The sequence below is a fragment of the Vigna unguiculata genome, chromosome 9 (genome assembly GCF_037176805.1).
Source record: "Vigna unguiculata cultivar grain cowpea cultivar isolate G323 ecotype 2 chromosome 9, ASM3717680v1, whole genome shotgun sequence".
Lineage (NCBI taxonomy): Eukaryota > Viridiplantae > Streptophyta > Magnoliopsida > Fabales > Fabaceae > Vigna > Vigna unguiculata.
Window position 1 is genome coordinate 16,433,664 of NC_140800.1, and position 13,254 is coordinate 16,446,917.

At 38.1% G+C, this 13,254-nt stretch overlaps 1 protein-coding gene across 1 annotated transcript; it reads left to right on the forward strand.

The window, feature by feature from the left end:
- The first annotated feature begins 268 nt into the window (after positions 1-268).
- Positions 269-751, forward strand: LOC146883622 (uncharacterized). Its single transcript, XM_085666656.1, has one exon. It carries the CDS (start codon positions 269-271, stop codon positions 749-751), a length of 483 nt encoding a protein of 160 aa, XP_085522782.1.
- The last annotated feature ends 12,503 nt before the right edge of the window (positions 752-13,254 follow it).

Below are 13,254 nucleotides of genomic sequence, written 5' to 3' on the forward strand. Positions count from 1 at the left end.
CTATGTCAGGAGCAAAGGTTGCAGGCTTAGGTAATCTTATCATGGGTCACTATGTGATAGCTAGAAAGGATTGTTGTGTATTGTATGATTCTAGAGCGACACACTTCTTTGTGTTAGATGCTTGTGCGAAACGTTTGGGTCTGCTGGTGTGTGAGCTATAGTGTGAGCTTGTGGTATATACTCTGACGTCGGGTTTGGTCAGGACGTTGTCCTTGTGTGCTAGGTGTTCGGTGGAGGTGGAAGGGCACAAATTTAAGGTGAATGTGATATGCCTGCCTCTACAAGAGTTGGAGGTAATCTTAGGGATGGATTAGCTCTCGCTAATCACATTCTTATAGATTGTCGAGAGAAAATGTTGTTGTTTCCCGACTCAGAGGAGCCTGAGTTGTTATCATCCCAAGGGATTATGAAGGAGTTGCAAGATGGCGCACAATGCTACATAATCTTCACGTATCTCGAGGTAGAGAAAGAAGAGGGGACATCAGTTATACCGGTGGTGCACGAGTTTGAAGATGTGTTTCTGGAAGAAGTATCAGGGCTACATCCCAATAGAGAGGTGGAGTTCTCTATTGACTTGGTACCGGGAACCGGTCCAGTGTCCATGGCCCCATATCGTATGGCTTCGACGGAGTTGGTGGAACTCAAGAAGCAGATAAAGGAGTTATTAGGAAAACAGTTCATACGACCCAACATTTCGCCTTGGGGAGCACCAGTGCTGTTGGTGAAGAAGAATGATGGAAGTTCATGTTGACATGAGAAGCCAAGGTGGTTTGCTTCTTGAAGATTTGATGAAGATTGAATGAAGCTCTTTTGAACTATCTTGAAGCTAATATCATTGGAATGAAGCCTACATTGATGAAAGAAAGGAGATTTGATGATACTCATGTTGATCAAGGCTGGAACGTGTGCTCTCCATGTAGTTACATCATTTAGAAAGTGTATTTTAAGTTTGTAATTCATGTTGTAGACCTTATAACATTAATTAGATGTTTTTGGTCTTAGGTGTGTCTTTTAATCTATTGAATGGTTTTTCAACAGGTTAAAATGTCTCTTTTTGTCTGTTGAATGGTTTTTCAACAGGTTAAAAGGTTGGCTGCAGTAGTCTTAAACTGCAACAAATTCAATCAGTTGATTTAGTAACATTTTGACTATAAAAGCTGTGATTTTCGAAAGAAAGGTTTGTTGATCATTTTAGCGCACGAATTTGTTTTGGAAACTTGTGGAAACTCTCTCCTTCGTGATCATACGTGTTGCAGCTGTTGAAGATTGATCTTGGATCAATTCTTGGAGCTTTTGGCTTGGTTTGAAGCTTGGAGAAAGTGGTTTGTGGTAGGATGGGCTGTGCTACCACTGAGGTTTGATCTTTCTCAAGCTTTGTGTGTGTGCCTAGTGGTTTTCCAGGTCTGTAAGAGGGTTCTTGCTGTGTTGGTGTGATTCTTGTGTGATTCAAGAGTCTTTTGTGGTGTTTTTGCATATTTCGGAAGTGTAAGGGTGGATACTTTGTAAATCTTTTGAAATAGTGCAAAGTCAAGCCCAGGTTGCCTTGACAAACTGGATGTAGCTCAGGTTTGAGTGAACCAGTATAAAAATCTCGTGGTGTCCTCTCTTCTCTAACCTTTCTCTCTTGCATTTTCATTTTAAAGTTTAAAGAACTTGTGCTTTAATCATTTTTTTCATGATCTTGCATGTTTTCATGACATTTGCAACATTGAGCATGTATGTATAAACACTTAGAACCTGTCTTCACCATTCTTGTGCATTGTTTCTGGTTTAAATATCAAATCTGCATTTTTCCCAGTATTTCAGTCGACTATTTTCCTGTTTCAATCGATTGATTATACCATAACAAAATCTGTTTAGTAAAATCAATCTGTTAACTCTATTTTTGATCGACTTAAAGTATACTGTCCAACACCTTTTGCATCCTAACTTGGTGATCTATTTGATTCAATTAAGGGTGGTCTTTAGCTTGCAAAGATAGCCTAAATTTTTAACTAGCCAATTCAACCCCCCCTTCTTGGCTTTTCAACCATTTTAAAACTAACAGTTCACGTTTGTGTGTGGACTACAGACAGTTAACACAAGATGACCATCAAGAACAAGTACCCCCTCTTGAGGATTGACGACTTGATGGATCAGTTGCATGGTCGTCGGTATTCTCGAAGATTGATTTGAGGTCGGGATACCAACAGATTTTAGTGAAGGCTGACGATGTACAGAAGATTGCCTTTAGATCCCGATATGGACACTACGAGTATGTGGTTATGCCTTTTGGTGTGACCAATGCTCTGGCTATGTTTATGGATTACATGAAAAGGATTTTCAGACCGTTCTTAGATAAGTTCGTCGTAGTCTTCATAGACGACATCCTTGTGTATTCCAGAGCTTAGGAGGAGCATCCTGAGCACCTGAAGTTAGTGCTTGGTGTTCTGAGGGAGAAACAACTATATGCTAAACTGTCCAAGTGCGAGTTCTGGATGGATGAAGTACATTTTTTGGGACACGTGATATCAACTCAGGGGATAGCAGTGGATCCAATGAAGGTCGATGCAGTGGTTAAGTGGGAGAGTCCCAAGTAGGACACAGAGATCAGGAGCTTTGTGGGTTTAGTTGGCTACTACAAGAGATTCATAGAGGGATTCTCCAAGATAGTGGCGCCTCTAACATAGCTTACCCGAAAGGACCAACCTTTCACTTAGACGGATACATGTGAGGAAAGCTTTCAAGAGCTTAAGCGAAGGTTTACAAGTGCTCTAATCCTTGTGATCCCTGATGTGGGAAAACCCTTTGAGGTTTACTGTGATGCATCTCATCTAGTTTTTGGCTGTGTGTTGATGCAAGAGAAGAAGGCGGCCACATATGCTTCAAGGCAGCTTAAGGTGCATGAGAGAAATTACCCCACTCATGACCTGAAATTGGCAGTTATTGCGTTTGCCTTGAAGATTTGGAGGCACTACATCTATGGTGCCCAATTTCGTGTGTTCAGCGACCACAAAAGTCTTAAGTATCTATTTGATCAAAAAGAGCTGAACATGAGGCAGAAGAGGTGGATGAAATTCCTGAAGGACTATGATTTTGAACTCTTGTACCATCCGAGGAAGGCGAACGTAGTGGCAGATGTTTTGAGCAGGAAGACAATACATATTGCACATATCATGATCAAGGAGGTGGAACTATTAGAGAAATTTAGAGACATGAAGCTGGGAGTTAGGGTAAGAGTTCATTAGGTGTAGTACCCTGACTATATCTAGTGACTTCTTGGACTCAGTTAGAGAAAGACAATTATTGGATGTTGGTCTGAACAGAGTTAGAGAGCAGCTTGGGTAAGATGAAACTAAGGATTTCACTTTGGGAAGTGATGGTATACTAAGATTCTAGGGTAGGGTGTGTGTACCAGATGAAGATGAGGTGAAAAGGTTAATCCTTGAGGATGGGCACAAGAGTCGTCTTAGCTTGCATCCTAACATGACTAAGATGTATCAAGATCTCAAAGAAACTTTCTGGTGGTAGGGAATGAAGAAGGATGTAGCTCAGTTTTTATCAGCCTATCTGACCTGCCAGAAGGCAAAGGTGGAGCATCAAAGACCCAGTGGGATTCTACAACCCTTGCAAATACCAGTGTGGAAATAGGATATCATCTCCATGGATTTTGTGACCCATTTGCCACGAACTTTTAGGGGGCATGACACCATTTGGGTTATAGTGGACCGACTAACCAAGAGTGCTCATTTCTTGGCGATGAACTTGAGGATGTCCATGGCCAAGTTGGCCCAATTGTACATTAAGGAAATTGTAAGGCTGCATGGAGTACCTTCGAGCATTGTATCAGACAGAGATCCGCAATTTACTTCCCGGTTTTGGAAGGCCTTGCAGAGTGCTTTGGGTAGTAAGCTAACCATGAGTTCAGCCTATCATCCCCAGACCGATGACCAATATGAGAGAACGATCCAGTCACTTGAGGACTTGTGGAGGACATGCGTGCCAGATCACTTGTGAAGGACAGCCACCATCAGGTTTGGATGTTCTTGTGCCTCTGGATGGTTTGTCTGATGTGATTTCAAGTCTGCAAGTGTGATTCTTGTAGGTTGAGGTTCTAGATTTTTGTGTGAGTCAAAAGTCTTGTGTGCTTTGTGTTCAAAAGTGTAATCTTGGTATTTAATTTGTAAAACTTTTGAATATAGTGGAAACCAGGCTTAGGTTGTCTTGGAAAACTGGATGTAGCTCTGTGATTGAGTGAACCAGTATAAAAACAGTTATGCATTCTTCTTTCCCTCATCTCCCTCTCTTTAAAACTCTTTAAAAACTCAAGAAAACCAAGCAATTTGATCTTTGGTGTGGTTCAATGCGTTCTTGTGTAATCTGAGGCTTTGTACTTGTTATAAATACTGATTGGAACATGTCTTGTATGTAAAAGATTGTTGTTTGAGTTGAATTCGAGAATTCTGTATTCTGCACAATTCTCCAGTATTTTAGCCGACTGATTTGTCTTTTTAATCGACTATGTCATAGCATCAAGAACAATTTAGTCTGTTGTTTTATATTTTAATCGACTAAAAGTGTACTGGTCTGCTACATTTACATTCAAACATTCCAGTCTATTAGATTCAATTGAAAAAGGTTTTAAGCTTTCGAAAAAGTTTTATAAAGCCAATTCAACCCCTCCCCCCTTGGCTAAACTCACCATTTCAAAACTAACAATTGGTATCTAAAGCAAGGTTCTTGAAAGTTATTCAAGTTGATCAAAAATCTTTTTGAAATGGCTGAAAGTAAACTCCCTTTTGCTGAAGGTGCCTCTATTCATAAACCACCTATGTTTTGTGGACTAAACTATCAGTTTTGGAAAATAAGGATGAAAATTTTCATTGAATCTATGGACAAAGGAATTTGGGATGCAATAGTTAATGGACCATATACTCCTAAATGTGTTGTTGAAAATAAGCATGTGGACAAGCCTTGGAGTGAATGGAATGATGAAGAAAGGAGAAGAGCTCAATATGATTACAATGCCAAAAACATCATCACTTCATCTTTGAGCATGGATGAATTTTTTAGGGTATCCAAATGTAAGAATGTAAAGGAAATGTGGGATGTCCTAGAGGTTACACATGAAGGAACAAGTGAAGTGAATAGAGCAAGGAAGCATGCCTTGATTCAAGAGTATGAGCTTTTCAAGATGCAAAAAGGAGAGTCCATAGCTGAAGTGCAAAAGAGGTTCACTCACATAGTCAACCATCTCATGGGTCTAGGCAAAGAATTTGACAAAGAGGAGCTAAACATCTAAGTGCTTAAGTGTCTTGATAAAAATTGGCAACCAAAGGTGACTGCCATATCTGAATCCAAGGATTTATCCATCATCACAACAACTGCACTATTTGGTAAGCTTAGAGAGCATGAGATTGAAATGCAAAGGCTAAGTGAGCTTGAAACAAGTGAGAAAAAGGTAAAACCCATAGCCTTAAATAGGCTAGTTCTAAGAAAAGTGATGAAACCGAGGAAGAGGTTGCTGAATCTAGTGACAATGAGAACTTGAATCTACTAGTCAAGAAGTTTGGAAAGTATCTCAAGAGGAAAGGCAACAAAAGTAATCAAAGGAGGTACAATTCTAAACAAAATGATTCAAGTAATTCTTCTAAATTCTCATGTTATAATTGTGGAAAGCAAGGACATATCAAGATTGAATGTCCTAATGTTAACAAAGAGAAGGAAAAGGTTGATGATAGGAAAAAGGAGAAAACATGGCAAGGAAAGACGTGCCTACATAGCTTGGGAGGACAATGATGATTCAACAAGTACTTCATCTCAAGAAGGAAGTGAGGAAGCAAACTTATGCCTCATGGCTGGATATGAATCATCCTCATCAAGCTAAGTAAGTTCCTTGTCATCCAAAGATAAGAATGACTATTACCAATTGTTGCATTACTTTGAAGAGTTGTGATATCGCTGTCGTTAGGCGATCAAATTACCACTACTTTAGCAACTTCAGTATTGTCAGTTAGTAGTGAACAAAATAGTTAGGGTTAAGATAACCCTGAGTCGTCTCACAACAAATACAGAATTGATCTCAAATATTTGATTCTTAAAAATGCAATTAAAACTAGCAACTATAAAAATAGGAGGATTTTGATGTGCAAAGAAAATGACACGGAAGATTGTAAACACAGTAATAGTAAATAGGTCAATTCCACTGCTTTTTCTAAATAAGATTCTTCATTGGTTATCTAGAGATTATTGTTAAATTAATTATTGTTGTTGATTTACAAATCAATCAATGTAAAGACTCAATTCATTTGTTGGCATCCTCACTTTTAATCAAAGTACAGTCTCAATTAAAAGTGAGAATTGTTAGATTGTCCATAGTAAATTCAATCAAAGTACAATCTCAATTAACTTTACTATGCCTAATCATGTCTATTCCTTTGTTTCTTCACCAAATAGAAAACTTAACTAATCAAAGTAAAGTCTTGACTAATTTTAATTAAAGTAATTACCTCTAATCAAATTAAAGTCTCAATTATTGGCAAAAACTTATTTAATCAAATGAAAGTTTCTAAACAAAATCAAAGTAAAGTCTCAATTTAATTTAAAAACCTTTTAACTCACTCATATGATTAGCATGCATGTAGATTTAAAATCATTATTTTCTATTCAATTAAGAAGCAAAGGACATAGATAAACAAAAACCACAACTATAATCAAAATAACAAACACATAAATTCATCTAACCTCAGAATCCATTTAAGAAATTACAGTGGAATCAACCCTTAAAGCTTAGCCCTCCATGGCTTTGATGGAATACATGATAATATATGATGAAGGAAAGAAAATAAAAGAAAAGAGAGATGTGATGGATGACGATGTCTGCCAAAACCGGAGAGTTTTCAGCTGTCTAAGTTGTAAATTGTAAGTTCCTCCGCTTCTGCTCCCTTAAGTCTCTTTATATAGGCTTCCACTGGACTTTGGGCTTTATCTGTCAGTTGCTAAAATCTTTTATTTTTATTTAATTAATTAGCAACTTAATTCCTGTCCAATTTCCAATTTTGCCCCTCTCATTTAACCATATTTGCAGTTTTGACCAAAGTTGACTGCTGACTTTGACCAGTTGACCAGAGTTGACCAGTTGACCAGTTTGACTGCCCGATCAGATGCTGACACGTGGCAGTGTACTGTCTCTCCAGAATTAGGGTTTGTTGCTCCTTCCTCCCTCCTCCCTTGGCTGTGCATCTGACGGCGCGGTGGTTCATGGTGCTCTGACGGTGCGGACGCGTTTCCGGCGTGGTGTGGAGACGCAACGTGCAGATCTGGTTCTACTGCAGAGAAGATGAAGCTGCCTCGCTGATGGTTGACAATGGAAGAAGATGGCGTCGCGATGATGGTGGTCGGATTTCCGGCGAGTTGTGCTGCTGCGGTGGCTGCAGAAATGGTGGATTCGAAACTGGTTCGCTGCTGCGTCGCAATGGTTGTTGTTTCTGCTACTGTTATGACTCGTTCTCGCTCACGGCTGCGCGGAGAAGATGGAGGCGGCGCTGCTCGCAGAATCTGGATTCGCGGATGGTTGCAGGAGCGTCACATTGGCGCGATGGCTGCGCAGAACTGCTAGAACGGAGTTGCGGTGGTGATGGAAGCTGCACGATCTGTGGTGGCGCGAGTGAAGAAGATGTGTGCTGTCACGGTGTTGATGGTGCTTGCGACGGCGCTGCTCCGAACTGCAGAGAGATTGGCGTGAAGGTTGAAGATGGTGGTGCGGTGGTTCTGCACATGAAGTGTGGTGGCTGCCGGCGTTTCAGGTGGTGCTGCAGAATCGTGATAATGGAGCGACTTGATGGAGGAAGATGGTGGCGCCGTCGCTGCTGCAGATTGGTGGTGGCCGGCGAGGAGATGGCGGCGGCGGCTGCCATGGTGATGGAAGGAGATGAGAAAATTAGGGTTAGGGTTTCATAAGTGAGATGAAGGAGATGATGACGTGGCAAGATCTGATTGGTTAATTTGGTGAGTGGAAGATTGTGACACGTGTCTTGTTCTGGTTGGCTAATTTTAAAAGGTGGGGATTGCCACATGGCATGATCTGGTTGAGTGGAGTTTAAATGGTAGGAGGGGTGCAACTTAGTGAAAACTAGGGGTGCAGAACAGGATTTTTGGTGGTCCACTTTGTAGGAGTGTGCAAATAAAAACTGGGGGTGCATTTAGCTCCTGATTTATTCTTTTCCAGAATTTCCTGATTTTGGATTTATTTTGTAACTTTGAATATTTTAAATCCACACTATTAATTGACCAAAAATAAATTCCAGCTGCATTAACAAACGTTAGAATATCCAATAATATTTTATGTAACTAAAATCAATTTTTACGCCACTTTTACCAAACTTACTCAATAAATCCAATAATCACAAATCCTAATTAAATCAATCTTTAAGCACAGAAAATTCAATTAAATTCCCAAATTTAAATATTAAATGAGGGCAAAAATTTGAACTCATCAAGTTGCATAGTGAGGCAAACAAAATTGTTGTCGTGAACAATTGGCTAAAAGGATTAAATAGCTGGCTAGAAAACAGAGTTAGCCAACTAGAATCAGAAACAGTCGACTTAAAAACTGATTTCGAACATTTGGAAATGATTTACAGTAATTCAGTCGATTGTTTTGAAAAACAGTTGGCTATAAAACCTTGTGAAAATGCACTACTTTGAAAAATCAAGTGAAATATCTTTTGAAAACATGTGCAAAGTTCACAAGAGGAAAAGCAAACTTGGAAGTTGTTCTTGGCTCTCAAAATTGTGTTTTTGGAAAGGCTGGACTTGGTTATACACCTATTCATGAAAAGAAAGCCAAGAAGTTCTCTAGTTTCTTTTCCAAGAGTGAGCCAAATGCTATGCCATTCATTTCCTGCAACTATTGTATGAAGAAAGGTCATATTCTTAAAAGTTGTCATGTTAGAAAGTATGATGTACCTAAGGGAATTATGAAATGGATCCCAAAGGGATCTACAAAGGCATAACCATGTTAGACCCAAACTATCAAAGGGTACCATGTAATACTATGTTGTTTTGCAGGTCATAAAACAGGAAAAGAAAGATCTATGGTACCTAGATAGTGGCTGCTCAAGGCATATGACAGGAGATAAGACCAAATTTGCAAAGTTGGAATTGAAAGAAGAAGGATTTGTAACCTGTGGAGACAACAACAAAGGAAGAATCCTTGGAAATGGAGTCATAGGCAATGGATCCTCTTTCAACATCAAGAATGTGTTGTTGGTAGAAGGGCTCAAACATAATTTGATAAGTATAAGTCAATTATGTGACAAAGGCTTTAAAGTGATGTTTGAACCAAATAATTGCTTGATATATAATGCATATGGTATAATTGTTTTGATAGGAAAAAGAGTGAACAATATATATCTACTTAATCTGCATCATGAATCATTTAGCATCCATTGTTTGCTTACAAAAGAGGATGACACTTGGTTATGGCATAGGAGACTTTGTCACATACACATGCAGCATTTTAATCAGCTAAACAGAAAACAGTTGGTTGAAGGACTACCAAAACTAAAGATTAAGAAGGATAGAGTGTGTGAAGCATGTCAAAAAGGAAAACAGACCAAGGTCTCTTTCAAATCCAAAAATTTTGCTTCAACTGAAAGACCTTTAGAAATGCTTCACATGGATCTATTTGGTCCATCTCGAACCATGAGCCTTGGTGGCAATCTTTATGCATTAGTCATAGTTGATGACTTCTCTAGGTACACATGGACTTTGTTCTTAGCTACCAAAAATGACACTTTTCATGCTTTTAAAAGACTTGCCAAGGTGCTAGAAAATGAAAAGAGTTCCAAGATAGTGTTTATTCGAAGTGACCATGGTGGAGAATTTCAAAATGAAAGGTTTGAACACTTTTGTGAAAAGCATGGCATTAAACATAATTTTTCTGCACCAAGAACCCCACAACAAAATGGTGTTGTTGAAAGGAAAAATAGGTCACTTGAGGAACTAGCTAGAACTATGTTAAATGAGAATTCACTACCTAAGTACTTTTGGGCTGATGCAGTCAATATTGCTTGCTATGTTTTAAATAGAGTATTGATTAGGCCAATTTTGAAGAAAACACCCTATGAACTTTTCAAAGGGAGGAGGCCTGTTTTAAGTCACCTAAAAGTATTTGGATGTAAGTGTTTCATTTTAAACAATGGCAAAGAAACTCTTGGCAAGTTTGATGCAAAAGCGGATGAAGGTGTTTTTCTAGGCTATGCTACACAAAGTCATGCATATAGAGTCTATAATAAGAGATTGATGACTGTGGAAGAATCTACGCATGTTGTATTTGATGAAACTAACCTAAAATTGCAAGATCATGTACCTAAGATTGTAGATAAAGAAGAAACAGCACTGGAAAAGAAATCTGCTGCAGGAAATCAGTTAGCTGAAAAGGAAATTCAGTCGACTGAAAAAGCTGCAGAGAACAATTTACCCAAGGAGTGGATTGAACCCAAAGGATTATCAAAGGACAACATAATTGGTGACATAGAACATGGAGTATCCACTAGACACAAGCTTGCATTCTTTCAACATGTTGCATTTGTTTCTCAAATTGAACCTAAGAATGTGAATGATGCATTGTTTGATAGTAATTGGGTTGTTGTTATGCAAGATGAACTTAATCAATTCACTAGGAATGATGTGTGGTCTCTTGTTCCTAAAACTGATGCAATGAATGCGATTGGTACAAAATGGGTGTTTAGAAATAAAATGGATGAAAATGGTATATAGTTAGGAATAAGGCTAGGCTAGTTGCTAAAGGTTATAATCAAGAGGAAGGCATTGATTTTGATGAAACATATGCACCTGTGGCTAGGCTAGAAGCTTTGAGGCTATTGTTAACATATGCATGCATGTGTAATTTCAAACTTTCTCAAATGGATGTGAAAAGTGCATTCTTGAATGAAGAAGTGTATGTATCACAACCACCTGGCTTTGAAGATCACCTCTATCCTAATCATGTTTTCAAATTGAAAAAGGCTTTATATGGTTTGAAACAAGCACCACGTCAGTGGTATGAGAGGTTAAGCAATTTTCTTTCATCTAAAGGATATGCTAGAGGTGTTGTTGATAAAATAATTTTCATTAGAAAGCATGCAAGTGATGTAATACTTGTTCAAGTATATGTAGATGATATAATCTTTGGATCAAATAATAACTCCATGTGTGAAGAGTTTGTTGCAGCTATGCAGGGAGAATTTGAGATGTCTATGATGGGTGAGCTAACCTACTTCCTAGGAATGTAAGTGAAGCAACTCAAGCATGGAACATTTTTAAGCCAGTCAAAATACTGTTTTGACCTACTAAAAAAGTTCAAAATGGAGGATTGCAAAGAGGTTGCCACTCCAATTGCTACAAACTGCCTTATGGATGCTGATGAAGCTGGAAACCAAGTTGATTCAACCAAATATAGAGGGTTAATTGGTTCCTTGCTATATCTAACTGCTAGTAGACTGGATATACAGTTTGGTGTTTGCTTGTGCGCTAGGTTTCAATCCAATCCAAAGGAATCGCACTTCAAAGCTGCAAAACGGATTCTCAAGTATATGAAAGGGACAACTAATGTTGGATTATGGTATCTTAATGAATCTAGCATTGTTCTTAGTGGTTTTTCAGATTCTAACTATGCAGGGTGCAAATCGGATAGGAAAAGCACAAGTGGTACATGCCATCTACTTGGATCAAGCCTAATCTCATGGAATAACAAGAAGCAAGCTTGTGTAGCACTCTTTACAGCTGAGGCTGAGTACATAGCAGCTGGACATGCATGTGCTCAAAGCATATGGTTAAAGTATAAACTTATGGATTATGGTGTAAAGCTAGAGAAGGTACCTCTTTATTGTGATAATACAAGTGCAATCAATCTAACTAAGAATCCAATTCAACATTCTAAAACTAAACACATTGAAATCAGGCATCATTTCATAAGAGATCATATTCAAAAAGGTGATATTGAAATCATGTTTGTGAAAACTAAAAATCAATTGGCGAATTTATTCACTAAACCACTTGCACGTGATAGATTTAATAAGCTTAGAACTGAATTAGGTATTCTTGACATGAAGAATGTATGTTGATATCTATTTGGCTTGTTAATCTTATTAGATCATGTGTGTACTACATTTAAAATGACAAAAATCTGCATAATTTGAAAACTGCCAGAATTTCAGTCAGCTAAATTTGCAATTTCAACACATAGATTTCATTTAAAATGTCAAAATCTGCATAATTTGTGTTCTGAAACTGTTTCAATATGTTAAATCTCACAAAATAGCACATATATTTGATTCAAATTGGTTTATTGTGAATTTCGTGAAATCTGAAATTTTTAGTCAGCTAAAACTACAAATTTAACACAGATTTCACTTAAAACTACCACAACACCAAAAATCAGTTTATTGGTACAGTTTTAGTCGACTAACTCTGTATTTTTTTGTGTTAAAATCACTTATGTTGATGTGGAATTGATTGAATTGATTTTAATTGATTGACCCAGTCAAAGTATGCATCACATGACTGTTTTTGGACTGTAGCAGCAGTTGTAACAGCTATTACATCAGCTAAAATCAACTTTTCATATTGCATTGAACATAAAGTGCTTTAATTACATGATTTCTAATGTACATGCATTAGATGTGAACTGTTTGTGAGTGGATTGTTCATAAAAAGCATGGGAAACACGTCACTACATCTCTGATTCAGATTCCCCTCACATTTAATTGTTGTGATTTCCTGTACTGGATTGAAACCAGAAAATCTGCACGATTTAATTGACTGATTTTGAAAATCAATCTGCTGATTCTATAAATACTTGCATTGGCATTCTCATTTACTAGTAAGCCAAACCTACTTTTCACCATGCCTGTGATTTCCTGTACTGCATTGAAACCAGAAAATCTGCACGATTTAATTGACTGATTTTGAAAATCAACCTGCTGATTCTAGAAATACTTGCATTGGCATTCTCATTTACTAGTAAGAGCCAAACCTACTTTTCACCATGCCTAGAAGATCACGAGATGCCCCCTTAGATGATGAAAGCTCCACTCCACCTACTCCATCTTCTCCAAATGCTATGAATCAAGGAAGACTTGAGATATGGTTTGAAGGTCATGAGGACAGAATTCAAACCTTCTTGATTGAGATCAATAGGAAGCAAATCATTCTTCCTAAGGTGATTCGTATGTCATGGCTAAGGGCAGAAAACTTTGGCAACCTTGAGCA

Coding starts and splice junctions, on each gene's coding strand:
- LOC146883622 (XM_085666656.1), top strand. CDS start 269: ATGCCTGCCTCTACAAGAGTTGGAGGTAATCTTAGGGATGGATTAGCT.